At 44.4% G+C, this 20050-nt stretch overlaps 1 protein-coding gene across 1 annotated transcript; it reads right to left on the bottom strand.

Moving 5' to 3' along the window:
- Window positions 1-246: 246 nt before the first annotated feature.
- tpcn3 (two pore segment channel 3) lies at window positions 247-19550 on the bottom strand. The gene is made up of 19 exons (XM_088342960.1): window positions 19379-19550; window positions 17123-17205; window positions 16923-17037; window positions 16725-16853; window positions 14578-14694; window positions 14392-14510; window positions 13393-13494; window positions 13185-13311; window positions 10966-11173; window positions 9671-9815; window positions 9408-9593; window positions 8066-8130; window positions 7676-7763; window positions 6289-6358; window positions 6010-6223; window positions 3393-3483; window positions 3211-3324; window positions 2055-2167; window positions 247-383 (listed from the first exon to the last, which is right to left on the bottom strand). The coding sequence occupies exons 1-19, from the start codon at window positions 19439-19441 to the stop codon at window positions 268-270; spliced, it is 2265 nt and encodes a 754-aa protein (XP_088199086.1). The 5' UTR covers window positions 19442-19550; the 3' UTR covers window positions 247-267.
- Window positions 19551-20050: the final 500 nt, after the last annotated feature.

Genomic DNA, 20050 nt, shown 5'->3' with positions numbered 1-20050 from the left:
TGTTTTGCTTCTTGTTTTTTTCTTTTATACCTTTTGATCCTTTATTTTCTCTTCTTTCTAATGTTAATTCTATTTTTTTGTGTTTCTTTTTTTGCCTTCCGCTCCTCTTTTAGCTTTTATCAGAACAGCTGCGATTTACCTTGCGGTTTTGCTCTCTTTTCTTTGGATTTTCCCTTTTATTCGCCGCTCTTTTCGGTCGCGTCGGGACCGGGGTCCGCCGAGGGGCGAGGAATCAAAAGACACGAGTAAACGGGACTTTTTATTCCCTCAGGCGGCGTCGAAGGAAGGGTCGATCGAAAGGCGGCCATTCCCGGCGTCTTCCTCCTCTTTGTCCAAATCGCCCTCGAACAGCCGCTGCAGCAACGCGTCCACCGTCCGATATCCTGGCGCGGTATTCACAAAAGGATTAGAAAAGCGCAGTAGATAGATGTCTAGATAGATAGATGTCTAGATAGATGGATGTCTGGATAGTTAGATGCCTAGATGTCTGGATAGATGGATGTCTCGATGTCTAGGTAGATGGAGGTCTAGATGTCTATTTTGATGTCTAGATAGATGGATGTCTAGATGTTTAGATAGATGGATGTCTGGATAGATGGCTGTCTAGATGTCTAGATAGATGGATGTCTAGATGTCTATGTAGATGTCTAGATAGATGGATGTCTAGATGTTTAGATGTTTGGATAGATGGATGTCTAGATGTCTAGATAGATGTCTGGATAGATGGATGTCTAGATGTCTAGATAGATGTCTAGATAGATGGATGTCTGTATATCTAGATAGATGTCTAGATAAATGGATATCTAGATGTCTAAATAGATGGATGTCGAGATGTCTAGATAGATGGATGTCGAGATGTCTGGATAGATGTCTAGATAGATGGATGTCGAGATGTCTAGATAGATGTCTAGATAGATTAATGTTGAAATGTCTAGATAGATTGATGCCTAGTTGTATGTCTAGATAGATGTATGTCTCGATGTCTAGGTAGATGGAGGTCTAGATGTCTATGTTGATGTCTAGATAGATGGATGTCTAGATGTTTAGATAGATGGATGTCTGGATAGATGGCTGTCTAGATGATGTCTAGATGCCTAGATAGATGGATGTCTAGATGTCTATGTAGATGTCTAGATAGATGGATGTCTAGATGTTTAGATGTCTAGATAGATGGATGTCTAGATATCTAGATAGATGTCTAGATAAATGGATGTCTAGATGTCTAAATAGATGGATGTCTAGATGTTTGGGGCAGGCAGTAGCCCAGGAGGTAGAGCGATCGTTTTAGGATTAAGGGATCCCAGTTCGAATCCCGGCTTGTCCGTGTTACATGCCGAAGTGTCCTTGGGTAAGACACTGAACCCCCAATACCCCCAATAAGCAGGTTAGCGTCTTACATGGCTGCACGGCCGCTATTGGGAAATGTGGAGCACATTGTAAAGCGCTTTGGGAAGTCATTGACTTGAAAAGCGCTAGAGAAATGCAGATCATTTCATTTCATGTTTAGATAGATATCTGGATAGATGGATTTCTAGATGTCTAAATAGATGGATCTCGAGATGTCTAGATAGATGTCTAGATAGATGAAGTCTATTTTGTTCGTGTAGTATTACTTCAGTCGTATCCTTTTTGGAATTTCTGTAGTAGGAATTTTGCTAAAGGGTTTTTGTAGTATTTCTGTAGAAGTATTTTCCAAGGATTCTAGTATTTTTCTTTACTGAATTGAAGCAAAACATATTAGGTCTGAAGGATTTTTTATATAGTTTTTTTCCCTAAAAGGTCCTAGGTTTAAAGCACTAAATTTGATTTCTCTAGTATTTTCTAGTCTTACATGTAGTTTTACTGTAGTATTTTGCTGTAGTGGGATTTATGTAGTTGTGTTTTCTTAGGATTTTTGTAGTATTCCAGTAGAATCTCTGTAGTGTCAACGTAGTAGTATTTTTCGAGTGCGACAGAGTTACTTTCGAAAGTAAGTATTTTGCAGCGGCACGCCCACAATACACGTTCCGACCAATCGCAGAGGAGTGTTGGCAAAATGGCGGGGTGGAGCTTACTTTGGGAGGCGATTTTGAAGATGAGTTTGGCTCCGCCCTCCTCCTCCGATTGGACGGTCGGCTCGCCATCGCCCGTCTCCATGGCCGCCACCAGGTTGTCCTCCGCCTCCTCCCTGGGCGGATGCCAAAAGGGGCGTGGTCAGAAAAAACACATGACAAGGAAGTGAAAGAGGAAGTGAAAGAGGAAGAGAAGGAAAGGAGCAAGCGGAAGAGAAGCCGAGAATTCCGTGGGAACGTCGACGGAAACTCAACTTTTTCCGGCGGTTTCCAAAGAGGGGTAGAAAGGAAAACAACGATATTAAGGGGGAAAAAGAAAAGAAAACAAAGGAAACATAAGAAAAATTAAATAGTAAGAAAAAAAGAAAAAGAAAAAAAGAATAAACGTAGCGGAAAAATAATTTAAAAAAAAATAACACCAAGAAAGGACAACCAAGAAGAGAAAAAAACAAAGGAAAGGCAAAAACAGAAAAATCAAAAACAGAAGAAGCAATACAAAAAAGGGAAAATGAAAAAAGGGGGGAATGAAGGGAAAAAACAGAAAATAACCAAAGGGGGGAAAAAAAGGCTGACTATAAGAATTGAAAACGTTAAAATTGAGAAAAAATGCGAAGAAAAAAAACAAAGGGGTAAAGACGGGGGAAGAAAAGAAAAGTAAGACAAAAAAGAAAGGTAAAATGAAAAAAAGGAAAGGAAAAGAAAAAAAAAGAAAAAAAAGGCTGATCATAAGAATTGAAAAGGTTAAAATTGATAAAAAATGGGGGAAGAAAAACAACTGAAAAGAAAAAGGGAAGAGTTCAAATAGAGGGATGAAGAAAAAATAAGAAAACTGGAAAAAAGCAAGAAAAAAAGTCAAAGGGAAAAAGAAAGGAAGAAACAGAAGCAAAAAAGAACAAACAATGAGAAAAGAAAAAAGGATGAAAATAAGGAATAGAAAACATTAGAATTAAGACAAAAAGATGGAAAAACAAGGACTAGATGGAAAAAAAGAAACAACAGAAAAAGAGGACAGCCTTAAAATAGAAAGAAAGTGGGGAAATGGGTATGGGAAAAAAAGAAAAACAAGAAAGAGGGGAGAAAGGGATAAAAAAGAAGAAAGAAAACCGAAAACGGGGAAGTGAAAAGAGGAAGTGAGTGTGCCGACGGCCCCGCCTCTCACTGCGTCACGCCCAATCGCAACTCTTCGATCTTCTTCTCCAGCTCGCTGTGAAGGTCGCTCTTCTCCAGCGAATATTCCAAGAAGAAGGCCTCCAAGACGAACGCCACGAAAATGCTAGAAGGAAAGGGGCGGGGTCAACAGGGGCTGCCGGGGGATCCGGTCGCCGGCCGAGGGGCTCTCACTTGATAATGACGATCACCACCGTCACGTGGAAGATCACAAAGTAGATCCTGGCCCACTTGGAGGTCACTGCCGCCATACCTCCACTCAGAAGTGGGAAAGTTAAGGGCGTCCACAAAAAAAGAGTTAATAACGCATTTGAGCTAGAGTGAAGAAGAAAAAGAGTGAAAGGAAAAAGAACAAATAAGAAAAGAAAAAAGAAAGAAAAACAATGAGAACAATGAAAACGAAAAGGAAAAACAGATAGCAAAAGGGGGGAAAAATAAGAAGTCATAAGGAAGGAAAAAATGAAAACAGAAAATAGAAAAAGAAGATAAAAGAAAAAGAAATGGGGGAATGAAGGACAACCAGAAGCGAAAATAGAAAAAGAAAGAAAACAAAAAAGAAAGAAAAATGATGGGAACAATGACCATGAAAAGGAAAAACAGATAGCAAAAGGGGGGAAAAATAAGAAGTCATAAGGAAGGAAAAAATGAAAATAGAAAATTAAAAATAGAAAAAAAAGATAAAAGAAAAAGAAATGGGGGAATGAAGGACAACTACTACTACTACTACAAAAATACTAAAATAAAATACCCTGAAAGGGCCCGTGTGCCAAATGGTGAACCCAGATACTCCAACTAGTATCCCACCCCTGAAGTAGAACATGGTCATCGTCAAGTAAATCTCATTTTTCTTCAAAGAGCGTGAAGACCCTGACTGTCCTTGATGTCACAAACCATGACACGCCCACAACATCCAGAACCCTAATGAACCTCCAGGCGGGTCTCATCAACCCCTTGGACCTTGCCCCTGAGGAGCTTTTTGACTTCAACCCCTGAGATACGAAAGACCACTTCAGAGTCTGCCGGTTCAGCCTCCTCAGAGAAAGACGTGTCAGTGGAATGACTGATGTCCGAGGTCGAGGTCAGCAGCACCCCATCTCCACCATCCGCAGTGTTGATGGCACAACCCTTTCCCCCCCTAAGACGCCAGACTGTAGACCAGAATTTCTTCGAAACCGTTTGGAAGTCGCCTTCCATGGCCTTCCTGATCTCCTCCCATACCAGAGTTTTTGCCTCAGCAACTATTGAAGCCGCATTCCGCTTGGTCAGCAGATACCTGCCAGCTGCTTCCAGGGTCCTACAGGCCAAGAGGGCCTGATAGGACTCCAACTTGACGGCCTACCTTACCACCCAGTGACAACCGAGGGGAGTGGGGTTTGCTGCTGCGGCAGGCAGGGATTATCTTATGGCCACAACTACGATCAGCTCCCGAGACCACGGAGGCACGGAACTGGGTCCACTCGTACATAATGTGCCCCATCTCCCTCAGAACATGGGCAAACTTCTGCCAGAGGTGTGAATTGAAACTCTTTCCAACAGGAGAGTCTGCTAGATAGCTTTTGAACCACCTCAGTGAGCCCATCTCAGAGTCCACAGGCTCTGCTTCCACAAGGGAAGATGGGTGGAATCGAGGTCTTTGTACTGTTCTGCTCGCCACTTCACAACGTCCTGGCTCAAGGTCAGTAGCGCCCCTTCCACTATACACAGCTTCCAGGTTTAGCTGAGTTATTTGAACCAAATGTTAGCTTTTTTGCTAGTTACAAAGTCTGCCGACCCTGTACCTGTTCGTCAGGGTGAAGAAGGAGCTGAACCAAAAGGCAAAGCTCTCCCTGTAGTGGTCCGTCTACGTTTCTACCTTTACTTCCGGTCATGAAATGTGAGTCATGACCAGAAGAACAAGATCCCAAATACTAGCAGCTGAGACCAGTTTCCACCACAGGATGGCTGGGCTCTCCCTGCAGTAGTCGGTCTACGTTCCTTTCTTCACTTCTAGTTATGAAGTGTGGGTCATGACCAGAAGAACAAGATCCCAAATACTAGCAGCTGAGACCAGTTTCCACCACAGGATGGCTGGGCTCTCCCTGCAGTGGTCGGTCTACGTTCCTTTCTTCACTTCTGGTTATGAAGTGTGGGTCATGACCAGAAGAACAAGATCCCAAATACTAGCAGCTGAGACCAGTTTCCACCACAGGATGGCTGGGCTCTCCCTGTAGTTGTCAGTCTACGTTCCTTTCTTCACTTCTGGTTATGAAGTGTGGGTCATGACCAGAAGAACAAGATCCCAAATACTAGCAGCTGAGATCAGTATCCACCACAGGGTGGTTGGGCTCTCCCTGTAGTGTTCTGTCTACGTTCCTTTCTTCACTTCTGGTTATGAAGTGTGGGTCATGACCAGAAGAACAAGATCCCAAATACTAGCAGCTGATATCAGTTTCCACCACAGGATGGCTGGGTTCTCCCTTAGAGATAAGGTGAGAAGCTCAGTCATCTGGGAGCGACTCTATGTAGAGCCACTGCTCCTCCGCATTGAGGGGCCAGTTGAGGCAGCTCAGGCATCAGATTAGGATGCCTCCTGGAAGAGTACCCAGGGAGGTGTTCTAAGCATGTCCCACTGGCAGGAGGCCCCAGGGACGACCCAAGACACACTGGAGAGACTGTCTCTAGGCTGTCCCGGGAACGCCTTTGGATCCTGTCGGATGAGTTGGATGAAATAGCAGAAGATAGGCAAGGCGGTCTGGTCTTCGGCTTCCCCCCTTCCCAAATGTGACATTTGGTCCGTCCCGTTTGAGGATATCATGCCATTGGTTGACGACAGTGAGCTGCAGAAGCAGGACGAAGGCGTTGAGCACGTTGTTGAAGTTGTTCTTGCAGTAGCCCAGCCTAGCAAAGGCGCTACCGCGTAGCAAGGGGTTTCCGCAATCCACCTCCACGGCGCCGTCCTCCTGCTCGAAGCGGATTTTGCCTTTGAACAGCTCCATGCCCACCACCGCAAACACGTAGTACACCACCTGGCCACAAGGGGGTGCTCAGCTGAAACAGTCCTCCGACTTCAACAGCCGGTTTCGACACTCACCAATATGAGCTGCCCGAAGGTGAGGATGGCCGGCCCGATGCGGAGCAGGGTGTTCATGATGGTTCGGAACCTGCGGGCGTTAGGCACAGCTGCTTTAACAACATCGCGAGAAAAAGAAGGAAAAAAAAGACAAAATGGAAAAAAAGGGACCTAGGAGAACCTGCACACGATAGGCACAGCTGCTTTAACAACATTGTTTGTTACAGTTAATACTAAAACATATCTGTTATTAATTTTCAATTATTTTGGGTGATTTCAAAATAAAAGATAATACTTTGGAGCCTTTAAAATACATATGCCTTGAATGTAAATATTGCCAAAAATAAAATAAAAAAAATGATTACAAATAATTTAAAAAATGAATAAAATACATACATAGATTTCAAAAATGAGCATAAGCATTTAATAATGCATTCAAAATAATAATTCAAACATTAAAATGATGGGCTCCCAGCCAGTATTTGAACCCAGTCCTGTCTGTCCCCTGTGGTCAGTCCGTCTGCAAACCTCAGTGTATACTAGGCAAGCCTTTTTCGACCCTGACTCCCATCTGTCCTGTTTTTGCTCCCGTCTGTCTCCGGCTACGACCCTGTTTTGCTCCTGATCGCGTCTGCTCTCCCGTCCCGGCTTACGACCTTTTTTGTCCCCGACAACGTTTACTCTCCCGTTCTGGCTTACGACTTGTATCCGACCCCGACCACGCCTTGCTCTCCCAGTCCCGGCTACCAGTTTTTCCGTCCCTGACACCGCCATGGCTCGCTACGGAAGATCCATTTCCGTGTTCACGTCACAATCAGAGTACGAGAGCGTCCAGTGAGCATCAGATCGCGGGCCCTGCCCTTCCTCTTTCTTTCAATAAAATTGTGAGAAAACGTCACGCGATTGGGTCCTGTTTCCCGATCCGGTCCCGACACAAAAAAAAAAAGATTTTTTTTTTTTTTTTCAAAAAACAAAACAAAAAGAAAATGATCATACAATCAATTAAAAAAATGATAAAAAACAAAAGTATAATAAATAAATAAAATAAATGAATAAAAAAGACAAGAAAACGATTGAAAAGATAATGCTTCAGAAAATAAAAACAAAAAAATTTGAAAATATAATAAACAAAAAAATCAAATGAATGACTCGAAGAAAATAAATCATTGTAAAAATGGATAAAAATAATAATAATCCCAAAACATTTGAATACATACATAGAAAATAATTCAACCCTTTAAATGAAATGTAATCAATTCGAAAAAATCTTTACCAAATAGATGAATAAAACCATGAAAAGAAACAATAAATAAAACTCAAAATGTTTTCAAAAATGAATGAAAAATAAAAAATTGTAAAAAGGTCGGCCATTTTGTTGCTCTTAGTTGTGACGGCGGTCCGGTCTCACCTCTCAATGCTGTCCACCACTCGGATGAGTCGCAGAACTCGCAGGATGAAAACGATGTCCAGGATCTGCCGGCTGGTGTAGCCGCCCGCTAAACCAAAACAAAAAAACACATCCGCAAGATTTAAGAGTCTCTCTCAGTTCTCAGAGAACCAACGGAACCTTCTACAAACTTTCAGGACTCTCAAAGGGCTCAAAAACTCTCAAAACCCTTAAGGTCAAGGTTCATGACCTTGCGAAATCCTCCAGGACCTTTTGACGACAGTCAGCTATTCAGGAATTATAATAAAAGCGATTTTGCAAACATGTTTGGGATGTTCTCAGAACCTTCTCAGAACCCAGAAAGAACTTTCAGCACATGGGTCAGCAGCAGGACACAGGAAGTGATCTCACATGACTTGAGGGCTGCGTTGACCACGGTGGCCACCAGGGCGCAGACCACGATGATGGTGTCGAACCTGACGAAAGGAAAAGGGACAGCAATTTCAGAGACCTTCTAAAATGTTGCAGAGGCCTTCTGAGAACTTTGGAGAACTTACAAAGACTTCTAAGGCATTCTAACAACTTGTGAGACCTTATAAGAACCTCAGAAACCTTTTAAGAACTTCCAAGACCTTCTGAAAACTTCAAAGAACTTATAGGAGCTTGGACATATTTAGGACATCTCAGAACCGATTTGACATGTTAGGACTTTTTTTTTCATCATATTCTGGAGGCTATATTTTGAGTTCATACAACGAAGAGCTCCTTGGTATGTTTCAGGCCTCCTGAAAGTTAAGCGTTGGAAAAAGGTCTACACACTTCCAACACCTAAGAACTTCCAAGACCTTTTAAAAAATCTAGAACGTTTTAAGAACTTTGAAGATCTTTTAAGAACTTTCAAGACATGTCTTGAACTTCTGAGACCCTCTATGAACTCCCGAGAACTTCAAAACTCTTCCAACACCTCCTAAGAACGTCATATACCTTAATAAAACTTCAGAAACGTTTTAAGAACTTCCTAGACATTCTAAGACCTTCTAAAACTTTCAAAGACCTTCTAAAAACGTGCGAGACCTTCTAAATAGCCTTGAAACATTTTAAGAACTTTAAAAACCATATAAAACTTCCAAGACCCTCTAAAAGCCTATGAGACCTTTTTAAAGAACTTGGAACAACAAAGCAAGACCATCTTGCTGTATTTCAGCAAATTTTTGGAAACAACTGGGAGCTCCTTAGTACTTGTCAGGTCTCGTGAAAATTGTCGAAGCACTTCCAAGAACTTTTCAAATCTTCTGAGATCTTCAAAGGATTTTGGAGACATTTGAAAAACTTTATAGACCTTAAAAAAGAATTGGGGACCTTCTAAAAACTTCAGAGAGGTTCTAAGATCTTCTTAAATCTAAAACACCTTTTAACAACTTAAGACTTTATAAAACCTTCAAAAAACTTTTGAGAAATTAGATGACTATTTAAGAACTTCGAAGACCTTCCAAGACCTTCTAGGAACATTCGAGGACTTCTGAAAGATTCCAAAACATTTTAACAAATTTAGAAACCTTCTAAACACATCAGAAGTCTTTGTGGAGAACTTCTGAGAATTTCTGGAAGCTTAGAAATTTTTGAAGCACCCAGAATTCCGAACCAAAGTACAGGATTGGAAAAACGACTTCACAACAATTTTGGAAACGACCCAGAGCTTCTCAGTACTTTTCGGGCTTCCTGAAAACCGGACCGACTGTGAAGATGACCCTACCAGTTCCAGAATTTGTGAGCGGCAAAGAAGTTCCTGGGTTCCACCACGTAGAGCTTGAGGAGGATCTCCAGGAGGTAGAGGGCCAGGAAGGCCCACTCGGAATTGGCCACGGCCGGCCGGTCCTCGTCCAATCCGATGAAGACGGCGTTGACGATGATGATGATGTCGTAGACCACCACGAAAACCCTGGGCGGGGAGGCGGGGGAGTGGGCGGAGTAATACGTGGCCCCGCCCCTAGCGGAAGCGTGACCGCGCTCGCTCACCTGTGCCGGACCAATCGGCAGAGGAGGCGGCTGGGGGCGGAGCGGTAGAAGGCGGGGCAGAGGCGGTCCAGGGGGTGTGGCCTGGACTTGAGGGCGGTCACTTGGATGTTGAGGAGGTCGGCCAATTGGACGAACGCCGGCTTGTCTGGGGGGCGGAGACAAAAGAGTTACCATGACGACAGAAGGAGGAGCCATCTCGTGTGTTGAATAAATGTGGAAAGAGAAAAATAGCTACAAACTCATGCCATAGAAACGGGACGCGCCCATAAATGATGCCATAACTCACGGTATTGCATCCCTTTAAATGTATTCGGATATCGATGCGTTTTGTATTTATTTTAGTCGAGTAGTTTGTGTTTTATTTTGCGGTTTGTCGTATAGTTTGACTTTTATTTTGCCCCGTGAATGTCATGCTTATTTGTGTCATGATTACCGATATGCTTCACCTGTGCCCCGGACTCTGATTGGCTCCCTGTCCCTATTTAAACCCTCTCCTACCTGTCCCCTTTTGTCAGTCTGTCTGCGAGCCTCAGTTTACTCAGGCAAGCCATTTTTTTCGACACTGACTCTAACCTGTTTTTTGCTCCTGTCTGTTTTCGATCTTGACCACGTCTACTCTTCCGTCCGGGTTTCGACCTTTTTGCCCCCAACCACGTCTACTCTCCTTTCCTGGCTTACGACTCACTTCTGACCCCGACCACGTTTTAGGTCTCCTGACCCGGCTACTGACCCGTTTTTCCGTTCCCGACACCACGGAAGTCCCACTTCCGCGTTTAGAGCGACTTGCTTTCCTTTCTTCCAATAAAACTGAGAGAAACGTAACGCATGTGGGTCCTGTCTCCGTTCTGGTCCTGATAGTCGGGTATTTCATCTTGTACTTTTTCAAGTATTTTGTCATTTTTTGTCATTTGTTCTGCAATTTTTTGGATTTTTATGTGTATTTTGTCATATATTGTCCTCTATTTTCTCATTCGCCGTAGTTTTTCATGTAGTCATTTGTTTTGTCATTGATGTTGTCTTTTGATTTGTTTATTGTTTTTGTATTCGAGTTGTATTTTGTCATTTATTCCGTTATGTATTTTGTCGTTTTCTCCGTGCTGAATTTTTTCACGTTGGCAGTCGCCGAATGATCAAGGTTGGGTAGGGTTACTTTAACTTGATTACTTTCAATGACTTTAGGATTACTCCAATAGCAAATATTGAAAGAAACGGATACAATGTGTTTCGGTAGAATCGATGGTATTTATCGGTAGCCATTTTCTCTCTCTCTCCACGAGGGGGCGTGTCCCACTGACCGACGGAGCCGCGGTCGCTCTCGTCCAATACGCTCCAGAGCAGTCGGGTGTGGGCGGGGCTAATGCCGGGCTGGACCGATCGGACCAGGCGGTTCCAGTTGTCTCGTCTGACCGTCGGCTCGCCGCCGTCTTCCGAAGGTTCCTGCAGAACGTCGAAGGCCAGCGCCATCTTGTGGCGCTTGGCCCGTACCAGCTGACGCACTTCTTCCTGCCGGGTGACGGGATGACCTTGAGCCGGGTCGCCGTGACGGCCGCCGACCCTGACCGAGGTCACAATGACATTGGCGCGCCCTCGAACAAGGTCGCACCGATGCCGGACGACCTTGACCAAGGTCGCCAGGACGCTGGCGTACTTTCGAGCACAGTCGCGATGACTGCGGTTCGCCTTTGGGCAAGGTCGTAATGACATTGGCGCGCACTCGAGCAAAGTTGCACTGATGCCGGACCACCGTGAGCGAGGTCACAATAACAGCTATCGACCTTGATTCTGGGCAAGGTCGCAATGACATTGGCGCGCCCTCAAGCAAGGTCTCACTGATGCTGGACAACCTTGACCGAGTTCGCCAAGACGGCAGCGTGCTTTCATGCACGGTAGTCGTGACTGCCATCGACCTTGGGCAAGGTCGCAATGACATTAGCGCGCCCTTGAGCAAGGTCTCACTGATGCCGGACGACTTTGAGCAATGTCACAATAACACCTATCGACCTTGACCTTGGGCAAGGTCGCAATAACATTGGCGTGCCCTCGAACAAGGTCGCACCGATGCCGAACGACCTTGACCGGGGTCGCCATGACAGCAGCGTACTTTTGAGTACGGTCGTGATGACTGCGGTCGACCTTGGGCAAAGTCCCAATGACAGTAGCGCGCCCTTGAACAACGTCTCACTGATGCCGGACGACTTTGAGCGAGGTCACAATAACAACTATCGACCTTGACTTTGGGCCAGGTCGCAATGACATTGGCGCGCCCTCGAGCAAGGTCGCACTGACGCCAAAAGACCTTGAGCGAGGTCACAATAACAGCCATCAACCTTGACTTTGGGCAAGGTCGCAATGACATTGGCATGCTCTCAAACAAGGTCGCACCAATGCTGGACAACCTTGACCGGGGTCGCCATGACAGCAGCGTACTTTCGAGCACAGTCGCGATGACTGTGGTCGACCTTGGGCAAGGTCCCAATGACATTGGCGCGCCCTTGAACAAGGTCTCACTGATACCAGACGACTTTGAGCAATGTCACAATAACACCTATCGACCTTGACCTTGGGCAAGGTCGCAATAACATTGGCGTGCCCTCGAACAAGGTCGCACCGATGCCGAACGACCTTGACCGGGGTCGCCATGACAGCAGCGTACTTTCGAGCACAGTCGCGATGACTGCGGTCAACCTTGGGCAAGGTTGTAATGACATTGAAAAAGGTCGCACTGATGCCAGACGATCTTGACCGGGGTCACCATGACGGCAGCATGCTTTGGAGCACGGCAGTCGTGACTGCCGTCGAGCTTGGGCAGGGTCGCAATGACATTGGCGCGCCCTTTAGCAAGGTTGCACTGATGCCAGATGACTTTGAGTGAGGTCACAATAACAGCTATCGACCTTGACCGAGGTTGCCATGACGCTGACGTGCTTTCGAGCACAGTCATGATGACTGCCGTCGACCTTGGGCAAGGTCGCAATGACATTGGCGCAACCTCGAGCAAGGTCGCACTGATGCAGGACGACCTTGAGCGAAGTCACAATAACAACCATTGACCTTGACCATGGGCAAGGTCGCAGTGACATTGGCGTGCCCTCGGACAAGGACGCACTGATGCCGGATGACCTTGACCAAGGTCGCCATGAAGGCAGTGTGCTTTCGAGCACGGTAGTCGTGACCGCTGTCGACCTTGGGCAAGGTCGCAATGACATTAGCATGCCCTCGAGCAACGTCGCACTGATGCCGGACGACCTTGACCGAGGTCACAATAACAGCTATCGACTTTGACCGAGGTCGCCATGACGCCGGCGTGCTTTCGAGCACGGTAGCTGTGGCCGTCGTCGACCTTGGGCAAGGTCGCACCGATGCCAGACGACCTCAAACGAGTTCGTAACGACGGCAGTCGACCTGGATTCAAATCGCAATGACCTAAGAGGTCCGGGTGACAATGTGCCCTCGAGCAAGGTCGAATTGACAAAGGTCGACTTTGAACGAGGTGCTTCGATGTCCTTGAACTGACCTTCAAGTACTTCTTATAGTTGTTGAAGACGACGGCGAGGAAGACGGACATGAAGATGAAGGTGTTGACCAGGATGTAAACGATGAAGAAGAGGGCAAAGGCCGAACTCTCGTTGTACGCCGGCATCCTGAAAAACAGAACCCCCCCCCCAAAAAACTTTTAGCGCTTTGATTGCGGTCTGACGAGCTCGCGAGTGGGCGGGGCTCACATGACGTCCGGGCTGTTGGCCGTGGTCACCAGCACGTACAGGTCGAAGACGGCGTCCAGGTAGTTGGAGAAGTAGGGGGCGCCGTCTGCTGTCTTTAGCCCGCTGCACGCCACGTTAGCATTAGCCGCCTTAGCTAGCCATTCGCCGGCGTATTAGCCGCATACTCGACGATCCTTACGTTAGCGTTAGCCGCCCCATTAGCTGCCACGTTAGCTAACAAGGGTGCGCATCGTTTGGGCGAGGAAACGAAAACGTTTCAGGAACGCAATGACTCGGCCCGGTAACAATACTCGAACACCGCATTGATAAAATTTGGTAACTAAACTGGCATTAATCCATTACTTCTTAGAAAGAGATCACAAATCAAGTGCAAGATGCTATTTCACGTTACTGGAAAAAGATTTTCTTTTCACAGGTAATGGGCATTGCATAGGCCAAAATCCATCAAGTAGGACCCCACATACACTCTGCTGGTCACCTGGAGATAATGGATCGCAGCCTCATTTCAGGCGGAAAATGACAGGGGGAAAAAAATAGTAGTCACACTGTTGTGTCGCTGTTGTGACACTAATTTGCTATCTCAGACCTGCTTGCAACAATAATTGATTAGGGATAATGTATCGCGGCCCCACGGGTGCTGCTCGTTTTAGGCCGAAAGAATGGAACAGAAAAGCCAAAATGTTTTTTCTTGGGCCCAGCTCTCAGCAATAGGCAAGTGAGGCAGAAAGTGTGGGAGAAAAAGAAACCATCACGCATGACACAAGTTTTGGTTTTTCGGCAATAAGCAAAAAGGGATAATGGATTCAGCTGCATAAGTGCAGAATTAGGGATCAGAAAAGAAGAGCCGTCACGAGTTTGCCCTCTCTTCCGCTGCTTTTGGCGATACAGGGATAACGGAAGGGTGCGGCAAGGTTGAGTTTGAAGAGGGGTCCTGTCCCTATCCGCACCGTTAAAGGACAAGGGATAACAGATCTGGGGCGGCGGGAGCGCGGGACTCACCGTTTGCTGAAGAGTTTGAGCGCCATGAGGGAAAAGAGGAAGATGCTGAAGACGAAAAGCAGGAAGACGGACAAAATCTGAGGCCCGGCCTTGCGGATGCTGCGGAAGGCCCGACGCAGCTGACGAAAGAAAGGGACACGATACGTTCGGGCGCCCTCGGCCAAAGGAGCCGGCGGAGCCGCTTACCTGCCGTCCTTCCGTCACGTTGACCAATAGGAGCGGCCGAAGCACCCGAGACCAACGGACGCCCCGGAGGCCGGCCGCGTGCAGCGCCCCCGTGATGATCATGTCCGACAGCGTCAGCTACAAAATAAAATGGGGGGCGGGGTGATCGATCCGGACTTTCAAAATAAGGGGCTCGAAAAGGGAGACCAGAGAGGGAGTGAAAGAGAGAGAAAGAAAGAGATTACGAGGGGGATGGAGTAAGAGAGAGCACGATAGAGAGAAAAAGAGAGAGAAAACTAAAAGCAGAAAGGTAGAAAGAAGTAAAGAAAGAAAGATAGAGAAAGAAAGGCAGAAAGATAGAGAAAGAAAGGCAGAACGATAAAGAAAGAAAGGCAAAAAGAAAGAAAGAAAGAAAGGCAAAAAGAAAGAAAGAAAGGCAAAAAGAAAGAAAGAAAGAAAGACAAAAAGAAAGAAAAAAAGGCAAAATGAAAGAAAGAAAGGCAAAAAGAAAGAAAGAAAGACAAAAAGAAAGAAAGACAAAAAGAAAGAAAAAAAGTCAAAAATAAAGAAAGAAAGGCAAAAAGAAAGAAAGATAGAGAAAGAAAGGCTGAAAGAAAGAAAGATAGAGAAAGAAAAACAAAAAGAAAGAAAGAAAGGCAAAAAGAAAGAAAGAAAGACAAAAAGAAAGAAAGAAAGACAAAAAGAAAGAAAGAAAGACAAAAAGAAAGAAAAAAAGTCAAAAATAAAGAAAGAAAGGCAAAAAGAAAGAAAGATAGAGAAAGAAAGGCTGAAAGAAAGAAAGATAGAGAAAGAAAAACAAAAAGAAAGAAAGACAGTCAAAAAGAAAAAAAAGAAAGGCAAAAAGAAAGAAAGAAAGACAAAAAGAAAGAAAGAAAGACAAAAAGAAAGAAAAAAAGTCAAAAATAAAGAAAGAAAGGCAAAAAGAAAGAAAGATAGAGAAAGAAAGGCTGAAAGAAAGAAAGATAGAGAAAGAAAAACAAAAAGAAAGAAAGACAGTCAAAAAGAAAAAAAAGAAAGAAAGAAAGAAAGTCAAAAAGAAAGAAAGAAAGAAAGAAAGAAAGTAAGGCTGAAAGAAAGAAAGATAGAGAAAGAAAGGCAGAAAGAAAGAAAGGCAAAAAGAAAGAAAGGCAAAAAGAAAAGAAAGAAAGAAAGAAAGGCAAAAAGAAAGAGGCAGAAAGAAAGAAAGAAAGAAAGGCAAAAAGAAAGAAAGAAAGAAAGAAAGGCAAAAAGAAAGAAAGAAAGAAAGAAAGAAAGGCAAAAAGAAAGAAAGAAAGAAAGAAAGAAAGGTAAAAAGAAAGAAAGAAAGAAAGGCTGAAAGAAAGAAAGATAGAGAAAGAAAGGCAGAAAGAAAGAAAGAAAGAAAGAAAGAAAAAGATTCTGTAGCATTTCCAAGAGTTTTTTTTGTGGAATTTTGATAGTATCGCGTAAGATGCATTTTGGGGTATTTTTTGAAGTATTTCTGAATTATTTTTGTGATAATGATGTGGTTGTATTTTTGTATTTCTATCCTTGTCGTATTAGTAGTAGTTTTTCGTCGTAATTTATAGTATTACTGAAGTTGAATTGTTGTAGTATTTCAGTAGCGTCATTGCCGTTTTGTCAAATTTCAGTAGTCATTTTGCAGAACTATTTTTCTAGTATTACCGAAGGTTTATTTTTGTCTTATTTCTGTTGTAGTATGTGTTTTATATTTTTTGTCAGTTCTGTACTATTCTTGTAGTATTTGTATCATTTATGATTTTGTAGTATTTTTGTCATATTTCTGTCGAAGTGTTTTAATAGTATTTCGGTGGTGGTGTTCCTGTAGCATTTCCGTCGTGGTATTTCTTGATTTGTATTTTTTTTCAGAATTACTGAAGTTCAATTTTTGTAGTAGGTATGTAGTTTGTGTCGTACTTTTTTTACCTCTGTAGGTTTTTGTTGTTTCTGCAGTATTTTTGTAGTATTACTGTAGTAGTAGATTTGAATCATTTGCATAATCGTATTTTGGTGGAATTTTCAAAGTAGTATTTTAGTAGCGTTCCAAAAAGTATTTCTAATTTGAAGGAACAAAAGCGACGTCGGGATTCTCTGGTGAAACCGAAAAGGCGGAGCCAATAAGGGGTTGGCCCCGCCCATCCCCAGTGGTTGGCCCCGCCCCCTCCTACCCCCAAAACGGCCATCACGCAGATGTTCTTGGCGTCCTTCCAGAAATTGTCCTTGGGGACGACCTTGGCGTAATGGACCAATCGCAGCGCGAAGACGTGAAGGCACAGCAGCTCCGCCGTCATGGTCGCCTGGCAACGAGGGGGCGGGGTTTAGCCGGATGGGCGTGTTCACCCGAGGGGGCGGAGCCGGGGACTCACCCAGGGCGGCAGCGGCACCGCAGCCGGGTCTTCCCACAATGCCAAGCTCAAATCCAATAGGATGAAGAAGTACAGCGACACCCGGGCCGCCCGACGGTTGTAGAGCAGGTACAGTCTGCGGGATGTAAAAGCGGGTTAGGGGCGTGGCCCGGGGGCGTGGCCCGGGGGCGTGGCCCGGGCAGAGCACTCGTCCGCCTCACCGTACGGCCCGGGGCGACGTGTCGAAAAAGACGTTGCGGTTGTACTGGGCGTCCGAGACGTAGGCCGTGGCCAGATCCAAGTCCTACAAAACACACAAAAGACATACTCGCTTTCAGAGTGAAAGACCACCGTGGAGATTTAGGGCCCCCGCCCCCACATTTTCCCAAACGCTTTGTGAAAGCTTTATGAACACGTCGGGATTTTGGATCAGCAAAAACGTCAAACACATCTTAAAAGTTCACGAGTGTCGGGACCTGAAAGACTTCCTGGAAATTGTTTTAAGACACGTCATCAACTTTCTCCCAAAATCACTTGAGGACCTCGTCAAAACAAAACCTTTCTCTAAAGCATTTGAACAAAAGTCAGGAGTGTAGGAATATGGAGGACCTACGAGTAACTTCTGAAAACATGTCATAAACTTTTCCCTGCAAACTTTTCCCTAAAGGTTTCCTGGAAGTCATTGAAGGATTCCGTCATAACGTAAAATCATTCGTTCAGGAAAGAGCTTCTTGAAATCTGCTCCGGCATGTCATAAACTTCCCTTTTGACTATGAGGACCTTGTCAACACAATTTTTTTTTCTAAAGCATTTAAACAAACCAGGACTGTAGGAATGTGGTAGACCTTCTAGGGACTTTCTCAAAAATGTCATAAACTTCCCTCCACAAATTGAATCAATGAGCTTGTAAAAAACAAAACCACTCTTTTCAGTATTACTATAAATATTCAGGATTGTGTGAATGTGGAAGATTTTCTAGTAACTTTTGAGAACATGTCATAAACTTTCCCCTGCAAAATGATTGAAATTTTCTGGACATGGAAGTCAAAACCACAACGAAGTCATCAATTAGTAGGAATATGAAAGAGATTCTAGAAATCTGCTTTGACATGTCATAAAGTTTCAGTGAAATAATTCAAAGCGCTTATAAAACGAAAATGTTCACTAAACTACAGTTTTCCTAGGTCAGTTGAAATGTTGAGGATTCTTTTGGAAACCTACAATCAAATGTCAATAACTTTCAATAAGTTTTCTGGACAAAACAAATCTCAAAATTATTTCTACAACTTCACGATTGCAAGAATATGGAAGACCTCTGCTAGGACTATTTAAACAAGAGCTTCACAAAAAAATAACTCACTTGAGTATTTTTCCAAAAGTTTGTGACTGGCATAAACTTGTGTTGAAATATCCTAAACTTTCCCCACAAAATCATTGAACAAGACCTTGTCAAGACTAATCAATGCTCTGAAGCGTTTCTACGAACACGTGGGACTGCCGGAATCTGGAAGAGCTGCCAGAAATGTCCTATGAAACGTCATAAACTTTACTCACAAAATCTTGTGCCCAACTGAGTTCAAGGAGCCCGTTTGCTTTTTCTATTGGGCCGAGCTAGTCAAAACAAAACAATTCTCTGAAGCATTTCGACAAACACGCGGGACTGCCGGAATATGGAAGAGCTGCCAGAAATGTCCTATAAAACGTCATAAACTTTGCCCACAAAATCCTTTAACTTTTCTGGACTTTGATGTCATTGAAGGAGCTCGTAAAAACAAAGCACAACGCAGGAAAAGTAGGAAACGAGCGCCTGGACTTCTGCTTTTGCTACTCCGGATCGGAGGCAAGTTTCGGACACGAATGTCAAAAGGCTCACGTGATTTATGACCATCAGAACCGGGCTGCTCACGAAGCATATATCCACCGGCCCCCAAAAGTTGCTTTTACTCTCCGGGAAGTTTCACAACTTCGGAGGAACTTTTTAGACTTTATGCAAAGAACCCTCCATGATAGTCAAAAGAACAAACTTTAAGACCTTCTAAAAACTGTCGAGAGCTTCGGGGTCTTTGAGGAAGGAAGGCGGAGAAAGTTGCTGAACTTTCATTCTGGTCTCATCGGATTTTCTTCCTGTTTGTTCAAGAACAATTTGAGGTGGAAAATCTGGAGGATTCTTCTTCTCTACCTGTTTTAAGACCTTCAGATAGGGAAAACTTTCACAACCTTATCCAAGATTTTAGACCCAATCTTCTCACGTTCTTCTCGATTGGATTTTAGTCGGGTTCAGTGTCCACTTCCGCTTTGATTCTGGAGGATTCTTTGGCGGTTCGCGCTTCGCGGGCGGGGCTCCCCCGTTACTCGCGGATTTGGGGGTTCCCTTTTCACGTGTGAGGCGTTCACGTGATCCCCGTTGCAAACTTTTTGGGGAGCGTGGAAGGAAAATAAAAGTGAAAATAGGGGACGACGCGTGCACGTGCACTGACCTCTTTGCTTTTGGCGTCTGGCGGCGTCCCCGCACGCGCCTCGGGGATGCTCGTGCCCGTCATGTCCGCGAAAAGTCGGAGACTTTTCGGGGTGCTCGTTTTTCGGCGATGGGGTTGAGTGTTTCCTGGGGGGGAGGGAGAGAGGAGGGGGTGTCAATGGGGGAGGACGTGCGCGCTCACGTGCGAGTTGCGGCGCGCTCGGCGTTCATCTCCCGTTTGTCTGCTTTTTGTAGAGTTGCGTGGCGTTCACGTGCCGTCGGAAACAACACGGTCCGCCCACAGTGACGTCATCCGGAGCGATGTTTAAAATCGTTTTGGGTGACTTTTTCTCACTTCGTGAAACGTTGGATGAAGCGCCTCCTAGTGGTACATAACTTTTTCTAAGAAAAAAAAGTTGATATTTTAAGGTATGGTTTTATCATTTCCTTTTCTTTCTTTTATTTATTTTTTTTCGGTCTTTTTTAGTTTCTTCCTTTCCTTATTTGTTTTCCATTCTTTTTTTCTTATATTCTTTATGTTCTATTCTTCTTTTCCTTTTCTTTTTTTCTTCTTTCTTTTTCTTTTCTTTCTTATTTTCCATTTTTCTCAATGTTTTTTTCTTCTGTTTTCCTTTTCTTTCTTTTTTGTTTTTTCTTTCTTAGCTTCCATTTTTCGCATTTTCCCCAATTTCTG

The sequence above is a fragment of the Urocampus carinirostris genome, chromosome 8 (assembly GCF_059441175.1).
Source record: "Urocampus carinirostris isolate Australia breed hairy pipefish chromosome 8, RoL_Ucar_1.0, whole genome shotgun sequence".
Taxonomy (NCBI): Eukaryota; Metazoa; Chordata; class Actinopteri; order Syngnathiformes; family Syngnathidae; genus Urocampus; species Urocampus carinirostris.
This window is presented reverse-complemented; position numbering and strand designations above follow the sequence as displayed.